This window comes from Lutra lutra, chromosome X (assembly GCF_902655055.1).
Source record: "Lutra lutra chromosome X, mLutLut1.2, whole genome shotgun sequence".
NCBI lineage: Eukaryota > Metazoa > Chordata > Mammalia > Carnivora > Mustelidae > Lutra > Lutra lutra.
The window spans coordinates 71,471,385-71,496,167 of NC_062296.1; the positions used below are offsets into that span (position 1 = coordinate 71,471,385).

The following is a 24,783-nucleotide window of genomic DNA, read 5'->3' on the forward strand; positions in this document are numbered from 1 at the left end:
GAGAAATGTTTCCAGGTTCTGCTGTGATGGAGCAGGGATGCTTTTCATAAACCTTTAACTTTTATATTATTTAGCAATAAATTAATAATTTTATAATATGAACTCCTATTGATTTTACTTCATGTACTGTTCTGTCACCTCAAGGCTAGGACTTAGCAAGCTTGCAGAATAGAATAGACCCTTAGAAATACTATACTTAGGACCCTCTTTATGCTCTCATTATCATCAAAAAGTTATTCTTTATACTCATTAGTACTTGTCGTAACAGATATTTATGTATTGCATTACCATAACCAAAAGACATCAAGCCTTTTTCAATATTTATTTATAGTAAGAAGTAAGAGATGGTTGGCAGTTTTTATTCCCTGCTGAGACATTATAGTTGTGTCCTTCACAATAGGGATTTTTATTAATTTAATAGGAGCTGCTTCATCTTTAAGGACATTATCAGGGCTTTGATATTCCAACTTCTACAATTATAAAATACCCATTTTGGCAATTGTGAGAGCATTTCTATAGGAAGAGTAAATACTCTTCCTATAGAAGGCTAAAGGAACAAATATTCTGAATGTTAAATAATTTTTTTCCTATGGAAAGGTCATGTGTGTGGATAACTTAGTTTCATATTTCGACCATTCAGTTTCATGCCAGACGAACTCTTAGATTTTTCCAAACACAACACTGTCTTAGATACAAGCTAATACTTGCCCTGGGGTTGGAACATTTGGAGAGCAAAAATGATTTTATTCTAGGAGAAAAATCATCTATTTTTTAGGCTGCTTTGAGGTTGGAGGGGGAGATGATTCCATCAACATGTCTCAGAATTAATGATTTCTAAATTGGAAAGTTATTTATTTTTTTTTTAAAGATTTTATTTATTTATTTGTGAGAGAGAGAGAGAGCATGAGCACAGGCAGACAGAGTGGTAGGCAGAGGCAGAGGGAGAAGCAGGCTCCCCGCCGAGCAAGGAGCCCGATGTGGGACTCGATTCCAGGACGCTGGGATCATGACCTGAGCGGAAGGCAGCTGCCCAACCAACTGAGCCACCCAGGCGTCCCGGAAAGTTATTTTAAAAGCATTTCTAGTTATATACAGTATTCTGTCACTAGTATAATAACAGACAATTATAAATTTAAGAAATGGGCACTATGATAACATTATTTTTTAAATTAAACTGAAACATAATATAGGAGAAAATCAGCAAAATATGTTATCTCAGAGTATACTCATTTGAAGGTATTTTTTTGTTAGAATTGTGGAGAGACATTTGAAAACTGCTTAGAGAAGATTAAGTCTAAAATACATTTTAATGTTCATGTGGTGTATTTGGCCACTGACAGTATGAGTCACCTTGGGCAGACATTTTATTAGCTAATTTAAATTTTTTTAAATTTATCTCAATAATCTACTAATCTGTTTGTCATCCTATTTCTGTATCTTAAAACAGCTCTGATCAAGCAGGAAAATTGAGTTCCAGCATTTCAAGAATATAAATTCAAAAATTTCCTGTTATCATATGGTTACCTAGAAGCAATTTGCATTTAATCAATAGTGTCAGCAATGACAGACTGAAAGTGCTAAAAAAATGTACAATATTGTATGAGTGGTTTCCTGATGCCTCGTGAGTCACCTTTATCAACTTCTACTCTCATTTTCTGAAATAACAACATCATTCTTAATTGCCTACTAAAATAGGACATGAAATTATTTACCTAGGCATTTCCTTCAGGCTAAATATAATATATATGTATTAAAAAATCCTTGAGAGAAGTACATAGTAATGATGATGGATATGCAGTTTAGTCATACATTAATTTTCTTCTTCACCTGTCAGTATATGTAACTCATTTTGAACACATGGGAGGCTCATCTCATGAACTTGAGTGGTATTCATTTTTAGGCATCTATTAAAAGTCGCTAAATATTACCTTTCTTTTTCTTTCACTTGACTCCTTCATTCATCCATTACTTTCAAATGCTTTCAGAATATTATCAGTTAAGTTTTATATACTTTTAAACCTAACAAAATTTTCCTTCTCTATTAACCATGTGTTTTATCTATATGATTAACATAATGTACTTACTTAAAAGTTGAATTTTAGGGGACATTTCTACTCCAAGTGGTCCCTGGATAACCAATATTGGTATCATCTGTGAACTTATTAGAAAGGTCTGAACTCAGACCTAATGAATCAGAATTTGCATTTGAACAAGATCCACAGGTGATTCCTTTATATATAAGGGTTTGAGAATCAGTACTCAAAGGCATCATCTGAAACTTTACCAAACTCCTAGATCCTTTTCTCATTCCATTAATGTCACCACAGTTGAGAAGTTCAAGTGGAATCCCATCGTTTTGAATTAAGCACCTGGTGACATAAGGTAGTAATTAAAACAACAAAGTAATCTAGTCTTGCTGCAAGGTGGTTGTATGCCTGCATAGTGTTCTCTTGAAAGCCTTTGTACCACCTATTAAGTCAATAGGACTTGGACTCTTGCTGGAGCCCATGCTTGCTGACACCCATACCAAATAAAGTTTCAGCAAAGTTCTGTTGGAAATCCTGAAGCCAGTTAATTCTACATTTTTCTATTATCTGGATTTGCCGCCCACAATATAGGTATCTCTATTCATCTGTATTTTTTTGAATCTTCATTTCTCTGCCCTTCTACACTCATGTTCTTTGGCCTTGCTCCTTAGCACCTTCCCACGTACACTCCCTGTGCATTCTGAAGTCCTTCTTCCGAAACAAACTTTCTATCCTATGTACTCATTCTGGTCCTACTTGGAAAATACTTTTACAAAACTCAAGAACACCACTATGACTAATGACTCACTCCCCCACTCACTTATTTATGTTTTTATTATGTTCAGTTAGCCAGCATGTAGTACATCATTAGTTTTGATGTAGTGCTCATCGATTCATTAGTTGCATATATCTCCCACTCATTTAGAATTGCCAGTTTCCTCACTTGCCAGGGCCAATTCCAAAGGTACTGCTTTCTGTGTAAAACTATCTCATCCCTTGTTTCATGCCCAATGGCCATCTGTCACTTACCATTTTGTGGTATTATTTTTTCATTGAAGACTGGCACCAGGATTACAGTCTTCTCCACCCACGGTATGCCTTCATTAAAAATCTCAGGCTATATTGGTTATCCTATCTCCAAAAGTTTCCATTTCCCTCATCTGCTCAATTCAGCTACCTCCTTGCATAACTAGACTGTAGATGTTTTACTGCCAGACATTATTCTGTTTTGGAAGTACTATACTTACACAGACACTTTGGTACTTCTTCATAGCCTTTCTGTATGTTCCTAGTAAATGTTCTTCTCTCTTTCTCTTGGTAATTATTTCAAGTTTTTAATGGGCATAGTAGATAACTTTCCTTCTGAGTTTATTTAAGATAACATTTAACAAATTATGTGTATTTGTGCTCCTATTCCCCCACTCTGCCTTGGTGGACGAGATTTTTGCTTTGGCCGGTTAAGGCTAATCTCTATGTAAGTGTGTGTTCTCAATATCTTCACTGTCTGCGTCCTAAGGAACCTGCTTCCCTTCAGCCACACATCTGTATCTTCAATAAAACCCTCCACTCCTTTAAACACATAGGAATATGTTTGTGTCTTAGTTACTCAACTTCTCTGCAGGACTAGACTCTATTAACCTCTTTATCCTTCATGAAATTCTTCCCTCCTTGGGTTTATGGGATACCATTATCTATTGGTTACATTTTGTACATTTTTGGTCATTTGTTCCATCTCCTTTTTCCTTTAATGTTGATATTCTACACAGTTCTTCCCTTGTTTTTCTTCCCTGGATTATCCTCATTCCTTCCTATTCAAATAACATCTATTTTTTAATCACCCCCAAATATGTACCATTAGCTCATGTCTCTCCCTTGAAGCCTAAGCCAGTTTATTTAATTGCTTAATAGATGACTTTAATTAGATATTTGCCTGAAAACTTAAAATAAATTTCATGATCTCCCTAGCCCTCCTTTATTCTTTATCTTTCCTTTCTTTCCTCCAACAGCCTAATCCAGAAACCTAAAAGCTAACTGGGTCATCAAGATTTTTTTTTTCCTAGCATTTGTAAGTCCACCCAAGTTCAATTAATTTCATTCCCTTAACCACTTTTGAAACTGTCTAGTTCTCTCTATTCCTACCACTACAACCTTGATTAAAGCTAATATCCCGGGTTACCTCTGTTTAAGATGACAATCCCTAGCCGGTCTTCCCTGCTGCTAATACTGTATTCCTTTAGAGATTTTCACATCACTTTTGTCAAAGTGAACTTACTAAAACATAAATACTATTGTATTATGCCTCTGTTGATATTCACTTGAAAAAGCAAAAAGCAGCCACTGATAATCAGGAGCTGGCTGGGCACTTCAGTTAGGCCTTGGAGATACTCGATGATGGCTAGTGCTCACAGCTAGCCTAAGGTTTCTTCTGCTGAATATGTGCAATGGCTCAGTATGCCAACAGCATATAAGGCATATAAGGCCACTTCAGGATTGTAATGGATCAAGACCAAAACATGACCATCTTGTAACCATGTTTCAACAGACAAAAAAATAGTCTGCAGACCACCCCAAATGACTGCATATCCCCCCATCTTCACTAATGTTACAGATGATGATGCTGCCTTACCAATCATGGTTTTAGCCTCTACATTGTTCGTGCCAACTAGATAAAAATTTTTAAGATGCCTGGCCACAGAAGTATCTCCATTTCTTTATGGCATCTAATTAAAGGCAAAGCCCTGCTTCCCTGACCACCCTCTTCACCTTACATGTACCCAAATCCAATCAACTCTAACCATCCTCATAGAGACCTACCCCATAGTTCGCTATTACATGCCACCTCTCCTGTTGCAATCACAAAATCAACTTTGTCTATATCTGCATGTTCCTGGTGGCCTTTGGTGGGAAGGTATTGACAGAGTCAGTATTTTCATGTTGCTTTTGTGAAGGTTACCATGACCTGAATTCTATTACTGTATCCATTCTGATTTCTGGCCATTCTAACATTGATTAGATTGCTGGTTTCTAGAACTTAGCAACTAGAACTTAATTTGTGTTTGTTTTTTGGTTTGGTTTGGCTTACTTTGGTTTTGGCATGCTAGTGACTAATATAGTGCCTGGTACTTAACACAGTTGATCTTTGACTATATGAGTAAGTGATTTTTTTTCAGTTCCTCAGGCACATTTTAAACAGGCTCTGCTACCAATATGAAGGATATAACAACTTCTGAATAAACATTTGAGTGAATAAATTACATTTTCTGTCAAAGGGCAAAACTTCATTATAGAATGTTAAGTGAATAGAAAATTAATTGCTTCTAAAGTCAGGGTAGGCCTCTGGGGAACCTGGAACTTACTTTCATATTAATTAGAGAAGATGTCTTGAAAGGAGGAGGCTTTTAAGAGATGTCGATAAAGAAGGAGGAAGAGGTCATAGAGCATTTTTAATCAACTTATTAGAGAATCAATAAACTTCCCTTCTTTGTATACTTTGCTTAAAACTTAATTATGTTTCTTTTTTCTCTGTACAACTCAATTGACTTTTATTTTGCGCTTGAAGTTATCTATTTTAGAATTCATGATGTCCTGATAACTCTAAGAATTTTTATGGACCTTTTATTGATACACATATACACATACATACATACATACACATTTTAAAGAGTTTATTTATTTATTTATTTGACAAAGAGACACGGGGAGAGAAGGAACACAAGCAGGGGGAGTGGGAGAGGGAGAAACGGACTTTCCGCTGAGCAGGGAGACTGACACCAGGCTTGATCCTAGGACCCTGGGATCATGACCTGACCCGAAGACATACGCTTAATGGCTGAGCCACCCAGGCACCCCAGGACCTTTAATATATTTTATTTATTTATTTATTTTTTAAAGGCAAATCTTTTTTTTTAAGATTTTATTTATTTATTTGACAGAGAGAGAGCACAAGTAGGCAGAGAGGCAGGCAGAGAGAGAAGGGGGGAAGCAGGCTCCCTGCTGAGCAGAGAGCCCGATATGGGACTCGATCCCAGGACCCTGAGATCATGACCTGAGCCAAAGGCAGAGGCTTAACCCACTGAGCCACCCAGGCGCCCCCTTTAATATATTGTAAAATTAACAACGTATTCCTTATAGAATGGTTAATGGCTTTTTTTTTTTTTTTTAGCTTTTGTCTTTACTTGAAGTTTCCTGTACTAGGTACAACAGAATCAGAGTACTAGCTTCTAAACGTATGATCATATATTGAATATATATTGTCTAAAGTATTTCATATTCTGTTAAGAAAATAATTTCAAAAGTATATGTTCTATTAGAAAAACTAGATTCGTTTAAGATTAAAAATACTGTGTGCATGTATGTGTACATACACATACATACACGATAAACAGAGAAGCACACATACAGAAAAGCTGGATGAGGTTCCTGAGGATGACAGATTAGAGAAAGATAAGCATGTCTCAGGTAGAGATGCTTTCCCAAATAAGGTGATTTCTAAGAGGTAGTTTTAGTTATGGGTACTTAATGCTATAATAAGCATTGTTCCTAGCAAGAAGAAAATTGGTGCCTTTTATGAAAGATCTTTCTGTATAGTGGGGAGAAATGAAATCTGACTGCAGATACTTGGACTAACATTGAAGATGAAATGTATAGAACAGAATGGATGTTATTGTTGAAGAGCATTCTGGTGATATTCTTGGCCTTGAAAATAAGGGAAAAGCCAATATATACAAATGTAAATACACACACACACACACACACACACACTAATGCATCACACACACATACAAACACCTGTGTATGTATGTATGTGTGTGTGTATATACACACATACATATTTACCTATGCATCTGTCTATAGGAAGAGGAGGGAGAAAGAGAGACAGACCACCAGAGAGGAGGATTAAAGACTGAAGATGCTGAATATTTGAAAATATCTAAGAAAAAAATTGCCCTGAAATCTGTGAGACCAATAAAGTGTCATTGCTCTTATTCTCTAGTGATAACAAAACATTTCAACATGTCAGTATAATATGACATGATCTGAAAATGCAGGAACAACTTAATTAGGGTCCTTTAAGATGTGATATTTCTACTAGCCAACTAAAGCATTTGTTTTTCTTTTCTTTTTTTTTAATTTAAATTCAGTTAGCCAGCATATAGTACATCATTAGTTTTTGATGTAGTGTTCATTGATCTATTAATCGCCTATAACACCCACTGCTCATCACATCAGGTGCCCTCCTTAATGCCCATCACCCTGTTACCCCATCTCCCCACCCACCTCCCTTTCTGAATCCCTCACTTGGTTTCCCAGAGTCCATAGTCTCTTATGGTTTATCTCCCTTTCTGATTTCTTCCCATTCAATTTACCCTCCTTTTCCTTATGGCCCTCTGCACTATTCCATATAGTCCTTATATGAGTGAAACCATATGATAATTGTCTTTCTCTGATTGACTTATTTCACTTAGCATAATACCCCCCAGTTTCATCCATGTAAATGTAAATTTGTTACAAATTTACACCTTTACAGAGCATTTTAACTGTGGGTAGGGTGGGAGAGACAATAATACTGTATATGGAGGCATTAAGCTCCACTGGACTTCACCTTACTGTGCATCTAACTATGTATCAGGTACTCTTCCATGCCCTGGAGATGACATGAAGAAGGAAATTCATGAGGATATCTGACCTTTTACAGTTCTATTCCAGTGAGGAAGGTCAAAATTAAGTAAGAATATGCAAAATGTATAGAATGTTAATGATGAGTGTCAAAGACAAAAATGAGGAATGAGAGCTAGGAAATGTGTGTATGTGCTTGTGTGTGTGTGTGTGTGTGTGTGTGTGTGTGTAGATAGATTAGCAGGAGAAGGCTTCCCTGAGAAAGTGACATTTAAGTAAAGATCCAATAATGAAGTACTATATGGTGACTAACATAACATAATAAAATAAGTAAAGATCTAAAGGCAGTTAAGAATTTATAGATACCTGAGATAAGAGTATTTCTAGCAAAGGGAGGAGTGAGTTTATAGGTCTAAGGGAGGAGTATGCCTGGAATGTCAGGGAACTACAGAGTATGGCAGAGGTGAAGAATCAGGTGTCACAGAAAAAGATGTCCAAGAGATTAAGGGGGTTAAGGTTACATGGGCCATGGTTAAGACTTGGGCTTTTACTCAGATGAGGAGGAAGCCACTAGAGATTTGAGTTGATATCTATTGTGTCTGGATTCTTCTGTCTGCTCTGTTGAGAATATATCATCAGGGGACAGAGGTTCCTACTTCTGTAGAAATAGCATTTAGTAGGCTATTTGGAAGCATCTAGACCACTGGGTGATAATGGAGTTTTGCTTTGTTTTGTTTTGTTGTTTTTTTAATTTCATGAGTGTGCTAGTACTGAGCACAGTAATAAGCATTTTCTGGGTATGTTTTGAGGTTACCATCAATAGGAGCTTTAGAGGGATTGGATATGGAGTTAGAGAAAAAAAAGGAACAGTCAAGAAGGATTTGGCCTGAAGTTTTTGACCTGAAAAATGAAGAACTAGATGTTATTCTCTACATGTATACAGGGAGATGTGGAGGAACCAGCACAGGGATTGAGTAAAGGGAGTCCTTGAACCAGGAGGAAGACTGTGTACTTGTCATCGAGGAAACCTACCTAAGAAATTATTTGAAGAAGAAGTATCCTCTGAATCAAATTATGATGATAAGTAAGTTGAGAGCTGAGGATCAGCCATTGAGTGTAGTAGCACAGAAGGCTCATGGTGTCATTAAAAAAACAAACAAACAAACACAATTTTAATGGAACTGAATAAGGGAATTGATATGAGGACCAGTTTTTTCTTTCTCTTTTCTTTCTTTCATGGGCTAGTTTTTACTTTGCAGTGTAGACCTGTGGAGGGCTAATGTTTCTCCTGGTGGCACATACCTCTTTAAAGTCAGGGATATGCCCTCTCTTTTCCAGAAGCCTATCTCTCTCCAGATTTTGTTTTTGGTGGTCATGTGATTTTTATTTTACTTCTTCTGTGCAGTTGACATATTTTTTTCTGAGAAAATGAGAGAAGGTAGAAGTGTTAGGAACCACCAATCTAACCTATTTCAAGACAGAAGTTCATATTTTATTTGAAAATGAGTGCATAGGTGTCCAGGTCCATCAAGAAAAGAGGAGTTTCAGTGATGTTTATTTAGTAAACTTCTTTAACACTTTGTATATGTGGTTATCTGGACACTTGACACTCGCTTTTGTGATCAGGTAATCTAATTAACTATTAGGCCAAGATTTTTTTTTTCTAAAATGTTTTTTTTAAAGATTTTATTTACTTATTTCACAGAGAGAGATCACAAGTAGGCAGAGAGGCAGGCAGAGAGAGAGATAGAGGAGGAAGCAGGTTCTCCGCTGAGCGGAGAGCCCGATGCGGGACTCGATCCCAGGACCCTGAGATCATGACCTGAGCCGAAGGCAGAGGCCTAACCCGCTGAGCCACCCAGGTGCCCTCTAAAACGTTTTTTTAAAGTTATTGAAATCACTGTTCACTTTGATGTCCACATGTGGCATTTTGGGACGTTCTCAGTTTATGTCATTCCATTTGTTACAGCTTAGTTATTTCTAGATTTTCATTTTTCTATGTAAGAATTGTCCCAATTTTGGAAATAAGTTATTTGAAGAGCCCCCTTTAATCTTCTTAGAATCCCTGAAGGGTAGGTATCTTTATTGTTACTTTACATAGCAAGTATTGATGCTCAGAAAGGTTGAATCACTTTCTAAATGCCAAACAGCTGGTAAGCAGTGGAGACAGAATTCAGACCATGTGAGAGTAAAATGACTCCAAAACTTTTCATTACCTTCTTTTTTTTTTTTTTTTTAAAGATTTTATTTATTTATTTGACAGACAGAGATCACAAGTAGGCAGAGAGGCAGGCAGAGAGAGAGGAAGGGAAGCAGGCTCCCTGCTGAGCAGAGAGCCCGATGCGGGGCTCGATCCCAGGACCCTGGGATCATGACCTGAGCCGAAGGCAGCGGCTTTAACCCACTGAGCCACCCAGGCGCCCCTTTTCATTACCTTCTTGACTGTCCTCTGGCTACCCTAATTTTTTTCATTTTTTATCAACCATCTATAGCTGTGTCTGAAATGAAATGTTTTCTGGAGTCTTCAATGTCTTGTTCATACTCCCAAAAGCACATTTGTGCCAATATCTCTATTTTTCAATATTCCTCTTTAAAACGATGTTACTTAACATAACCCAGATATCATCTAAACACTGATACATGGTGTCTATTCAATGCTTCTTTCTCAGGACTGTCTCTCTATTTATATGCCACTTACTCAGTTTCTGTATAATATACATCTGGCAATGACTTACAGTAATTGAGCTGTACATGGAGTTTCTGGTCATCTTATAGGCTGTCAGTGTATATTCTGAGTAATCAGGCATCCCTTCTGATAGCTTGGCGCCCATGCTGCATTACTACTTAAATATTTTGAATATCATCTTTGACTACATCCAGACTATCAAGTTGCCTTTTCTGTGAGTCATAGTCAGATACGTTCAAAGGTGTTTGATTAATTTCCATTGAAATACCCTTAGATCAGCAGAGTGGGTCTGAAAGAGAGCTGAATTTGTAAATAGATGATTGGGGTTCTAATATTGGATCTAAAACTTTCCACTTCTACAGTCTTGTATATATGACTTAATCTCACTGATGCTCAGTTTTCTCTTGTATAAAAGAGGACAAAATACTGCTGATTCCTTCTGTCCCACCAAATTATGAAATACATATTTATAATTTGGTACACAATATGAGCAATTCCATTTTTATCATGATTATGCTAGTGTTCTCAAATATTTAATATACCTCTGTGTGCCTCACTTTCTTCCTGTCAAATTGTGAGAGTAATAGTAGCTACTCCATACATGATTGTTTTCTTGTGGTTATTGCTATTATATGTATATGAGAAAAACTAGAATAGTGTGATTTAACCAAACTGAATATTTAAGCTAGTTACCCCTGAAATAATCGATTAGAAATTTTCCCCTCTGTGAGGAATACCAATTGATTATTCCATTAGATGCTTAGAATAAAAATATTATGATCATGACATTTAGAAAGCCAAGATAATTTCATCATTTATAAAGACAACATTGTGTTCTGATTCTACTCCTTATGTAATTTCATATATAAAAAAAGCAAAAACTCTATAGTTAAAATAGAAACCCCTCTGATAGGGAAGGGTAACTCTAACGTTGTTTACCTGTTTGTTGTTGCTGTTCTTGTTCTTTTGTAGTACGCGTATGTTTTTACTTCTTTCTCTTTCTCTTCCTCTCTCTCTCTCTCTCTCCCTGCCTCTCTTCCACCCCCCTGCTCCTCCTTTTGCTGCTGTAGTTCAAATATGGAATACCTCACATCCTGCTATAGCTCTTGGTACTTGTCAATGTTACCTATTTACTTAGAATGTGCTTATTTTTTCTCTTCTAAAGTACTCAGAGTCTTTTACAAGTAACATTTACCTTTTAATAGAGAATAAATTTAAAGTATTGGAAAACATGTGCCAATAAGCTGCCTCTGTTTCTATAAAGGAACAGAGAATTTAGAAGACAAAAATTGATAGTTGAGAAATTGTAAACTTTTGAACTTCATCTAGATTAACAAGATGTTGTAGGTATTTTATTTTCACGGACTTTTCTCTACTGGAAAGTTAGAATCTTCCAGGGTTATGCAAATACTTGTGTCAACAATTTGATAATGCCTCTCTGAAAATGATTTTCAAGGTAACACAGAAGTTTCACCTGTTAATTGGTATGGGATCCTGGGAGCATATAATCCCCAAACACCACAGTCTCTGTGCTTTGAAATTTTCAAGTAGAATCTAAGATATTAAAATGTGTCTATCACTTAGAGTTTCCCTACTGATGAGATGAAGCTGAATTTTCATTTGCTGTCCTTGACAACATAACATAAAATGTATATTTTCAAGATAGAGTGTACATACTTAAAAAAAACCCTAAAACTATCATTTTATGGCATTTTCATTTGTTTTGCTAAATTTTGTTTAGTATTTTATACATTACAGTTCTTTCCCTGATAGGATATATTCTATTGTCTACAGGCTTTTTAAAAACATTTTGCATTCTTGGCATTTAATCCAATAATCCTACTTCATGAAACTGTTCCTCAAATAATTTTAAAAGCCCTCCCTTCAATTGTGGTTATTTCTTTAACTTAGAGAATTGTTTTAAATATTTTTAAATGAATGGATTATAGTATGAGCATTCCCATCATTTGGTGTGCTTGGGAAATAGTCTACTTTAGCAATATGATGATTCCTTATGTCTCTGAATGTATTTCTGGTGTTGCCATAATATCTTTATCTGTATTTAGTCTACATATCTGTCTTCCTGTCTCTTTATTGGCTTTCAGAGGGAAGACACTAGATCTGAGCTGTATAATTACAATTGACACTTGACACAGGGTGGCTTTTTTAATTTAAATTTAATTATATTAGATGAAAAATTAGTTTCCTCAGTCACACTGCCACCTTTCAAGTACTCAGTACCCACATGTGGCTAGTGGCTACTGTATTAGACAGCACAGATATATAATATTTTCAAGCTTGTAGAAAGTTCTATTTAACAATGCTTGTCAGAGTGTGCACATATCAATTACAGGCCTCCTGCATGTACTCCAGTATCACATTTGTTTAAATACCTATAAATCAAAATAAAATTTAAAAAATTATCAGATACAGAATAACCTCCTGTCACAAAGTCAAGCAAAATCTTTGATGCTATTATTGGGTCATAGGAGTATTGCTCTAACTATATGTTAAATTCCTTAAAGCTTGCTTTTTCAGTAGGTAGTTATGTTTTAGGACATATAACATGTGATAGCCACATATTTTATTGATTATGATCATACAGTTCAATTGTATCATAGTTTAATATTTATGTATATTAATGTATATATGATAAATATCTATAGGGGCATTGTTAGCTAAACCCAACAGTGAGTATTAAATGCTAGATTTTGTTAATTTAAGTCATCATGGTTTTGTTGTTCAAAAGTTAACTTTGAGTTAGGAGAAATGAACAAATGAATTTAGAAAGCTTTTTGAAACTGAATCTCTTTTCCCTTGAAATGGGAGTACTTTGAAAGTTTTAGAGAGAAAAATTAACCTATAGTCTTGTATTTAGATAAATATGGATTTTTTTGCTAAATTATTCATGATATTGTGCTTTTTCCTTTTTATATACTTACAAGATTTTCTATTGATTTTTAATACAGAATACATACCTAATTTCAGCAATTTCAGTAGTGTGTATTTAAAAGACAAATTTTAGTTTTAAGTATCTGTCACTTTATCCTTTCATTGTTTCTTATTATTTGCTTTTTTTGCAGCCTTATAGTGCATTAGAAACTATTGTGTAAAAAAAAAAAGTAAAGAGTAGAAATCTTATTAAAAGTAGTAGCAATTCAGTATGAAATTGGCTTGTGCTTTCATTGTCATTTTGATGATCCTGGTGCAAGAAACTTGAGAAAAAAATTCTTTAGATTCACATGATAAGCTGACAGAGTGAAATATCTTAAGGATTGAAAGGGCAAGTAGAAATTATAATTACTGTGTAGCTTCACAATCCTTGTATTGAAATACTCACCTTTGCTATCATGCTGCAGGCCATAGAGCGAGAAAAAGCCGAGAAGTTCAGAAAACTGCAAGATGCCAGCAGATCAGCTCAGGCCCTGGTGGAACAGATGGTGAATGGTAATTACACGGAGTTGATTTAGATAATCTTCTTAGGGATTTGATAAACACATAGGTTCATATTTATCAGCTGAATTATATCAGACAAGCACTTCCTGAATGCAAATTTAAATTAAAGTGAGTTTGTGAGCTTTTTATTATTCTTTCTTAATGCTAAGTGAATTATTACAGGAAATTCATCTTTGAGTCCAGTGGAAGAAAATGGAATGTGCTAGAATATTTTATCAATCTGTTGCAAAGAAATCAATTTTAATGGAAATCCTGCTAACATTTGTCCAAATAATTTAAGAAAATAAGGTTTGCAGAAATCATTGGAAATGTAAGCAATCATATACTATATATAAACTGATTGTAATCTGATTTTAAGTAATTCTTGCAATATATCTTCCCAAAAAGACTAAAATTATGTGTAGGACTTCATCAGCATACCTGTAGGCTAATTTGACATTTTCTATATTGTCTTTCATTTTTTTACTTATTTTACACATGTCCTCTCAGAAGAAACTTCATTTTTTAACTTCAGTTGTTTTTGAGCAAGGTAAAAGTACAAAGCCAACACATTTTTTTCTTATTATTTTTTATCCATTTCTTATTTATTTAGAGCACTTGTGAGTGGGTGGGGTAGAGTAGGGGCAGAAGGAGAGAGTATCTTAAGCAGGCTCCGTGCCCAGCGCAGAGTCTAAGGTGGGTCTTGATCTCAAAATCCTGAGATCATGACTTGAGCCAAAATCAAGAGTCTGATGCTTAACTGACTGAGCCACCCAGGCACCCCCCCCCTTTATTTTGAAATTCTTTTTTTTTCTTTTTTGAGAATGAATTAAAATTAGGGGCACCTGGGTGACTCAGTTGATTAAGTGGGTGCCTTGGGCTCAGGTCAGGATCCCAGGATCCTGGGATGGAGGCCTATGCTGGGCTTCTTGTTCAGTGAGAAGCCTGCTTCTCCCTCTCCTCCATGCTTTCTGTCTCTGTCTCTCTCTCAAATAAAATCTTTGGGAAAAAAATTACTTTTTCCTCACAGTGCTTCAGAAGGTATATGAACAAAATATGTTACTGACGTTGATTGTGAACAAACATTTTTGAAATTATTATTGTCTTAGTACTGTAGTCATTTCCAGATATGAGTGATTTATGAGAATCAGGGATAATGCTATTTTCAAACAAGATTTTTTTTAAATAATTCACAGGATATGTTTATGAGCGTATAATAACCAAATGTAACAAATGTTTTTGTTGTACATGTCAGCTTTTTCCAGGATCTGCCTGCATTCTGGAACATAAATTTTGTGTATGAAATATTTTTTGCCTTAATTGCCATGTTGGCATTAAAAAGTTCAGTGATCTTCCTAGGAAATCAATTCATTATTTTTCTTTTAATGAGCCCCATGACTATATTTGGTTAACAATAAAAACAAGCAAACATGACAGCTGAGGACTGGGTTAACAAGTTAATAAATATATAGACAATGCAAATACTGAAAGTTTGTTTTTGAGCTGTATGTTGCTAGGTGGTATAACTGATGAATTTGATAACAGCATTTTCATATTAAATGAAATTGTGTGGTCTAAAAAATAGGCTTGTAACCACTATACAATTTCCCCATAGCAACTATATTGTCACTTTTTTTATTTGTATAGCCAATATAAAAGCTATACTCTTTTTTTTAATTTTATTTTTTATAAACATATATATTTTTATCCCCAGGGGTACAGGTCTGTGAATTGCAAGGTTACACACTTCACAGCACTCACCATATAAAAGCTATACTCTTAAATGGTCTCCTTTCATAATCAAATGTCAAGCATATATTACCTCAGATCATTATTCAAGAAGCACTTAAAATTTAAGAATGTAGGAAATGATTTTTTTATAATTAAAACCATATACTGATTTAAAATGATCATATGATTAGTGATGTCATTTCCTAGATTATTGCCCTCAAAGCTCTAAATCTAGGAGGCATGAAGAAAAGTCAGGACATATGCTAGGTCCCTAATAAATACCAATTGGTGAAATTCTTCTTAGCAAAGCAAAGTTAAGACCGTTACTGAGATAATTTTGGTCAGATAATAATAATACTTTTGAAGGACAATGCTAACTTGTGTGGAGAGCAAAGAGCAGTAAGAACTAGGGGTGTGATTTCAGACACTGCTCATAGATTGACTGTATCGATCAAATTTTAAGCTTCTCATGTGTTATGCCAATAAAGATAAGGTCTGACTGTTAAGTGATTAGGCTCAAATTTGGGATCTGCATAGCTCTTCTACTCCATTCATTCACACATTTTACATCATTACTAAAAAGTAGATGAAAGGATTCTAACTTTTTGTTCCTTTTTTTCAGTCTTACACAGAATAAATTTCATAACATTTATTTTATGTAATTGTACAAACTATGAGTGAAGGCAGACATGTGCCTAAGTGCCTGGAGTATCTTTCTCCAGGTATATTTTATTGGGACCTCCTCACCCTAATTTACAATAGCTCTGCTGGCATAGAACCAAAAACTGGAGTTTACTAGTTTGGCTCGTGAAGCCAAAGGACCAAAATGAACTTTCTCTAAACCAGGTTTCTAACCATTATCTTGGTTAAGGTCTTCAGTTTATAAGCCCAGAATTTCAAGTTTAAGCTATGGAATTCAATAAAACTCATAACCATATAAAACACATACATTCTTGTCCTTTTATTTACAAAGAAGGAAAATAAGAACTGAATCATGGTACATCATTTATGACCTCATGTAAATGTTTATTCCTTTTAACCACATCTCTTGGCCTCAAAAATTAAGATAAAGACAAATCATTCTTGTACAGTGTTATTAATATCATGCAACTACTACAAATTTGTGGTTTATGTATGTTTTATTGTGATAACCACATATAACACATATAGTGTAAAATAGGTGTAAAATAGCGTAGCTATTATATCTTCAAAAGCTCAGTGGCTCAGTGGGTTAAGCCGCTGCCTTCGGCTCAGGTCATGATCTCAGGGTCCTGGGATCGAGCCCCGCGTCGGGCTCTCTGCTCAGCGGGGAGCCTGCTTCCTCCTCTCTCTCTGCCTGCCTCTCTGCCTGCTTGTGGTCTCTGTCTGTCAAATAAATTAAAAAAAAAAGGCATTTTATAATATTTTCTATGTATGTATACATAGAAAGGTAAATTTTCTACTTCAGATACTTTAAAGATTAGAGTGTTGTTTTTTTAAATAACTGGAATGATTTTGGAAGTCCTCTTTCAAATTTTTCTTCAGAATGAAAATCTAAGACCTGCAAAAAAAAAAAATCTTCAATACTTATATCACTCTGTTTCAAAACCGATATAAAATATATCAGACATATTTCCAAATACACTTTTGGTCATTTCTAAATAACTACTGAAAGAATGAATTTTTAGCATTAAGAAATGCAGAAAATGGGGAGAGAAAGATGGCAGAGAAATAGGAGACCTAAATTTCATCTGGTCCCAGGAATTCAGCTAGATACTTATCAAACCATTCTGAACACCTACAAAGTCAACAGGAGATTGAGGAGAAGAATAGCAGCAATTCTATGAACAGATCAGTGACCACTTTCTGGAAGATAGGACATGCGGAGAAGTAAATCCGAGGTGACATACAGGAAGATAGATGGCAAGGGCCGGAAGAGGAAGCCTCCATCAACTGGCTCCCGGTGAGTGAGAGCAGTGGAGCACAAAATCAGAACTTTTAGAAGGCTGCTCTGTGGAGGGATGTTGCTCCAGTGGCTAAGCAGGAGTTGGAACTCTCAGGTCCCTCAGGATCACAGAAGGATCAGGGGTATCTGGGTGTTGTAGAGCTCCCAGGTATCAGAGCAGGGAAGCCAGCTGCAGAGATGGAGCTGAGGAGTGAGCTCTCAGCTCAGGGTTGCCATAAAACAGAATCAGCAGCAGAGTCAGGCCACTGCTCTTCGAGCAGGGACCCTCACAAGTGGCAGGCCTCCCCCTCCTTTCTCCACCGGGAGGAGTGGTACGGGAGCATGCTGCAGGAACCTGCTGGGTTTGAAGACCCCAAATGGGGCCGTGTGCCAGAGATAGAAATGCTCAGTCACAGGCCAGGTGAGCATGGAGTGTGGCCAGAGATCAGAGATACAGGAGTGATTGACTGCTTTTCTCCAAGGGTGCATCGAGGAATGAGAACCCGAGTTATCAGCTCCTCTGGGCTGGAGATTGGGAGGCCACCATTTTCATTCTTGTCCTCCAAAGCTGTACGGAAAGTGTTCAGGGAGCAAAGGCTATGGAGCAAACCAAAGTGGATTACTCAGCCTGGCCCCTGGCAAGGGCAGTGCGATTCCGCCTTGAGAAAGACATTTGAGAATCACTGTGCCAGCAACCCCCCCCCCCCAGAAGATCAGCAAGAACATCCAGCCAAGACCAAGTTTACCAATCAATGAGAAATGCAAAACTCCAGAACTAGGGGAATACAGCACATGGAATACATGGCTTTTCCCCCCAAGATCCTTTAGTCTAACAAAATTGAATTTTTTAAAATTTTCTTTATTTTTTTGAATTTTTCCTATTTTCTATTTTAACCAACATCTTGTCAATACCTTTTTTTAAAAAATCTTTGTTAATTTTCACTTTTATATTCATATTCTTTCACTTCATTGCATTTAACCTTACTTTTTGTATAAATATATATGTTTTTCTTTCTCTAAAATTTTGGGATATAGTTTCTTCTAACAGACCAAAATATACCCTAAATCTAGTATATGGCTTTTTTCTAGTCTCCTGCCTGATCACACTCTCTCCCCCTTTTTTAAAAATGTTTTTCTTTCTTTTTTCAACCAACTTCTTATCAATTCCTCTTTTATAGTCTTTTATAATTTTCATCTTTATACTCATATTCCATCCCCTTATCGTATTACCCTTATTTTTTTTTGTGTGTGTGTATATATATATATATATATATATATATATATATATTTACTTTCTTTAAAAATTTGGGAGGCAGTTTCTTCTAAACAGACCAAAATATGCCCAAAATCAACTATGTGGCTCTGTTCTGTTCACCAGTCTTATCATGTATATATTTTTTTCCTTTCTTTTCCCCTGGTTTCAGGTCTCTTTTGATTTGTTTAGTGTATATTTTTCGGGGTCATTGTTACCCTTTTAGCATTTTGTTCTCTCATTCATCTATGCCTTTCTGGACTAAATGACAAAGTGGAAAAACTCACTTCAGAAAAAGAACAAGAGGCCGTACTGACTGTTAGGGACCTAATCAATATGGACATTAGTAAGATGTCAGAACTAGTGTTCAGAATGACAATTATAAAGATTCTAGCTGGGCTTGGAAAAAGCATAGAAGATACTAGAGAATCCCTTTTTAGAGAAACAAAAGAACTAAAATCTTACCAAGTTGAAATAAAAAAAAAAAGCTATTAATGAGGTGCAATAAAAAAATGGAGTCTCTTACTGCTAGGATAAATGAGACAGAAAAGAGAATTAGTGATATAGAAGACCAAATGATGGAGAATAAAGAAGCTGAGAAAAAGAGAGATAAGCAACTACTGGATCAGAATGGGAGAATTTGAGAGAAAAGAATTGCCATAAGATGAAACAATATTAGAATAATTGGAATAATTGGAATAATTCTCCCAGAAGAAGAAAGAGAGGGGCAGAAGGTATATTGGAGCAAATTATAGCAGAGAACTTCCCTAATCTTGGGAAGGAAACAGGCATCAAAATCCAGGCACTGGATTAAAATCAATACAACTGTATTAAACTGTATTAAAATCGATATAAATAGGTTAACACCCCATCATTTAGTAGTAAAGCTTACAAGTCTCAGAGACAAAGAGAAAATCCTGAAGGCAGCTCAGGACAAGAGGCCTATAACTTACAATGGTAGAAACACTAGATTGGCAGAAAACTTATCCACAGAGACCTGGGAGGCCAGAAAGGACTGGCATCTGATATATTCAGAGCACTAAATGAGAAAAATATGCAACCAAGAATACTATATTCAGCGAGGCTGTCATTGGAAAAGGAAGGAGACATAAAAAGCTTCCAGGACAAACAAAAACTAAAAGAATTTGCAAACACCAAGCCAGCCCTACAGAAAATATTGAAAGGGGTCCTCTAAGCAAAGAGAGAGCCTAAAAATAACATATACCAGAAAGGAACAGAGACAATATACAGTAACATTCACCTTATAGGCAATACAATGGTACTAAATTCATATCTTTCAATAGTTACCCAGAATGTCAATAGGCTAAAGGGCCCAATCAAAAGACACAGGGTATCAGAATGGATTAAAAAAAAAAAAAAGACCCATCAATATGCTGTCTGCAAAAGACTCATTTTAGACCCAAAGACATCTCCAGACTTAAAGTGAGGGGGTAGAAAACAATTTACCATACTAATAGACATCAACAGAAAGCTCGGGTGGCAACCCTTATATCAGACAAATTAAACTTTAAGCCAAAGACTATAATAAGAGATGAGGAAGGACAGTATATCATACTCAAAGGGTCTGTCCAACAAGAAGATCTAACAATTTTAAATATCTATGCCCCTAACATGGGAGCGGCCAACTACATAAACCAATTAATAACAAAATCAAAGAACCACATCAACAATAATACAATAATAGTAGGGGACTTTAATACTCCCCCTCACTGAAATGGACAGATCATTTAAGCAAAAGATGAACAAGGAAATAAAGGCTTTAAAAGACACACTGGACTAGATGGACATCACAAATATATTCAGAAGACAGTATGGTACTGGCACAAAATTAGACACATAGGTCAATGGAACAGAATAGAGAGCCCAGAAATGTACCCTCAACTCATGGTCAACTAATCTTTGACAATGCAGGAAAGAATGTCCAATGGAAAAGACAGTCTCTACAACAAATGGTGTTGGGAAAATTGGACAGCCACATGCAGAAAAATGAAACCGGACCATTTCCTTACACCATGCATAAGAATAGACTCAAAATGGATGAAGGACCTCAGTGTAAGACAGGAATTCAACAAAATCCTTGAGAAGAACACAGGCAGAAACTTCTTTGATCTGAGATGTAGCAACTTCTTCCTAGAAACATTGCCAAAGATAAGGGAAGCAAGGGCAAAAATGAACTATTGGGACTTCATCAAGATCAAAAAACTTTGCACAATAACAGAAACAGTCACCAAAACCAAAAGACAACTGACAGAATGGGAGAAGCTTTTCACAAATGACATATCAGATAAAGGGCTAGTATCCAAAATGTATAAAGAACTTATCAAACTCAACACCCAAAGGACAAATAATGCAATTAAGAAATGGGCAGAAGACATGAACAGACATTTCTGCAAAGAAGACATCCAGATGGCCAACAGACACATGAAAGAGTACTCCACATCACTCAGCATCAGGGAAATCCAAATCAAAACCACAATGAGATATCACCTCACACCAGTCAAAATGGCTAAAATTAACCAGTCAGGAAATGACAGGTGTTGGCGAGGATGTGGAGAAAGGGGAACCCTCCTACACTGTTGGTGAGAATGCAAGCTGGTGCAGCCACTCTGGTAAACAGTATGGAGCTTCCTCAAAAATTTTAAAATAGAGCTACCCTATGACCCAGCAATCACACTACTGGGTATTTACCCTAAGGATACAAATGTAGTGATCCAAAGGGGCACGTGCACTGGAATGTTTATAGCAGCAATGTCCACAGTAGCCAAATCATGGAAAGAGCTTAGAAGTCCATCAATAGTTGAATGGATAAAGAAGGTGTGGTGTGTATATGTGTGTGTGTGTGTGTGTGTGTGTGTGTGTGTGTGTGTACACAATGGAGTATTATGCAGCCATCAAAAATGAAATCTTGCCATTTGCAATGATATGGATGGAACTAGAGACTATTATGCTAAGCAAAATAAGTCAATCAGAGAAAGAAATTATATGATCTCACTGATATGAGGAATTTGAGAAACAAGATGGATGATCATGGGGGAAAGGAAGGAAAAATGAAACAAGATGAAACCATAGAGGAGACAAATCTTAAGAGATTCTTAATCTCAGGAAACAAAATGAGGGTTGTTTGGGAGGGAAGGGAGAGATGGGGTGGCTGCATGATGGACATTGGGGAGGGTGTGTGCTATGATGAGTGCTGTGAATTGTGTAAGACTGATGAATCACAGACCTGTACCCCTGAAGCAAATAATACATTATATGTTAATTTTTTAAAAAAGAAAGAAATGCAGAAAACAAAACCTATTAGTCTCAAAGGTAGTTTGTTAAAGGAAATGAAGAAAGGTGCTGAGGAAAAGGGGGAGTGCCCTAAAATTCTTAAGAGTACAGAGATTACCATCATGCCAATGTAGAAGTGACTCTGACTTGATGTTGCAGAATTTTGTTAAAAATCATTCTTCTGTCTTGAAAACAGTCTTTCTCATAACGTGTGTTCAGTTTTGCAGGCTCACTAGATGTTAGGATCAATTTAAAGCAATTTAAAGATGATTTTAATTTTTCTATACTTTATCAAATGCAAAACTTACCTGAAAAATATTAAAGTACAGTAAACATTAAATATATTGTCAACTTTAATATTACTTATTTTTGTGAGTTTTGTAGTAGAATGGTTGATATTTGCAAAATATGCACAGAATCAGTAAAAGACACATATTAATTTATTTAGAACCTTTTTTACAACCAAAAAAGGAGGTGCATCAGTTACTTGCATACTTTAAAGTTTAACACAAACATTTCCCTTGTAGATGTCCCAGTTCTTACGTAAGCATGTAAGTTATCTTCATGATTATAGTAGGCTAAAAAGGGACTACAGTGCTAACAGCACGTTAGTTTAAGAATCATGTTTCTTAGTTTTTAACGTGAATTTTGGTATAATGAACTGATTTATCTATTCCTTAACTGTATCTTTTTTTTAACAAACATTAAATTCGTAATTCCTGTCAACATCATTTGACTGGATAAGTATGGGAGTAGTTTGAGAAGAGTGGTGGATGGTGGAGAGACATTCTTATTAGAGAAATTTTTCACAAATATATCTTTTATGAAGCTTATTGTTACTATATAAGATGGGAATAAGAACTTTAGTCTCAAGAAATTGTTGGCTTTCTAGAATTTTAATGAGAGTAAGTGGAAGACTACATTGGGTACCTAGTGATGTAATTTTGTTTACTATAGCTGTGTTATGCTGAGAAGGGGAATTTCCCAATTTGCACTTATTTCCTTTTTTTTTTAAAGGATACAACATAACCTTCTCTAAGTTTTGTTTTTATAGTTTTTCATTTAAACACAAAAATGGTTAATTAAAATTTTAGAAAATTTCACAACAAAGTATGGTAAATGATCTGACTACTATATTGGTACTATTGATTATTCATTAATGAATCCTAATTTACTAAGATTTTATGTCAGACTGTTTTTATCTGATCTTCTTACTTCAAAGTGAAAGCTTTTCAGTGTGTGAGAATTTGGGATTTTAAGACAATCTAGAATATTTTTTGTATTTAATCATTTTCTTTCTTTTTATCTATTTAGACTTCATTCTTTTCTAAAAAGATTTTATTTACTTATTTGACAGAGAGAGAGACAGCGAGAGAGGGAACATGAGTAGGGGGATTGGGAGAGGGAGAAGCAGGCTTCCCAGTGAGCAGGGAGCCCAATGCAGGACTTGATCCCAGGACTCTGGGATCATGACCTGAGCTGAAGGCAGACACTTAACGACTGAGCCACCCAGGTACCCCTAGACTTTATTCTTAATTTTGTTTGTAAAATAATGTTCTTGCATCTATATGTAGTCTCCTTATCAGTCAGGTATTAAAAAAAAACCTGGTTTAGATAAACTGTTTTCCTTTATTAATATTAAAATTACCAAAAGAGTGGGTGTATCAAACATTTATTTGGAAACATATATAAGCATAGTTTATTTTCCCCTTCTTTAAGCTATAAAATTGTTTCACCACAATTTCCAGAGGCGATGGTATAATATAATTATCTAATAGTGTTAGTGATGTTTTCTACATTAAACTGTGCTTCCCTTTCATTTTCTAATTATAGTTTCCTGTATGTTAATTAAGAGTCTGAAGACAATCACATTAAGGAAATGTTTCAATAAAACTAGTAATTATTAGCATATTAGACTAGAAGAATAACTCAAAACCATCATCCCTTGATTGTTAGATTATAGTGTTTAAGGTGCTACCTGATAGTAAGTCTGCTAAGGACTGTAATTAAATAGTACAGACTGATAACACAGACAAGGACTCCTCTTATCTATAATATTAATTGTGTAACTGCATTTATTAGTGTTTTGCTTTATATAGCTCATTAAGTATTTCACATGAGTGATGCCTTTTGAGTTTGGGCAACCAAATTTTGTCAGATTGTTAAAGACAGGGATTATAGTCAGTTTGGCTCACCTCAAAGCCAAACCTTTCATCTTCTCTTCACATCACTGTGAAGGATTTTTAGTGGCAGTAACTCTTCTAATTATATATTTTAATGGAAAGACATTTTGCAGCTGGTCTGTATGTGAGTGGGGCATAGAAATAATACTATTTGCAGTTTTTCAGCCCCTCCATTGTAAATGAGTAGCTTTCCCCATAGTTGGACTCATTTCCTCTTCTCTTACGCTTTCCTCGGTTCTGGGCAGCTCTATTTATGTCTCCTATTTCTCCATGTGACACTTGGGGATAATGGTCTACACAGAGTTCACACTCCATAAATGTTAATTGACAGACACATCATTCTTTGACTCCAGACTCCAAACGAAAAAACTTTGTGCTTGTGTGTGTGTGTGTGTGTGAGAGAGAGAGAGAGAGAGAGAGAGAGAGAGAGAGAGGAAGAGGGAGAGGGAGAGATGGGGAGATCGAGAAGGAGAAAGTCATAGTGGTCACTGTTGTGGGAGAAAATTCACCACAAAAACAAATATGAATAGGAATCTGGCCTTTATCTCTCATAATTCAGTGATGTTTAAGAATAGAAAAAAGTTTTAAAAAAAGCTATTTTAGTAAATTTATGTATTCACTAGGGGTATAAATTTTAC

The 24,783-nt window shown here is 35.7% G+C and overlaps 1 protein-coding gene across 1 annotated transcript in view; it reads left to right on the forward strand.

The window, feature by feature from the left end:
- DMD (dystrophin) overlaps positions 1–24,783 on the forward strand; it is a 2,124,834-nt gene that overhangs the window by 709,656 nt on the left and 1,390,395 nt on the right. Inside the window, 1 exon segment of the mRNA XM_047715765.1 lies at positions 13,689–13,776. Coding sequence (XP_047571721.1) covers positions 13,689–13,776 — 88 coding nt within the window.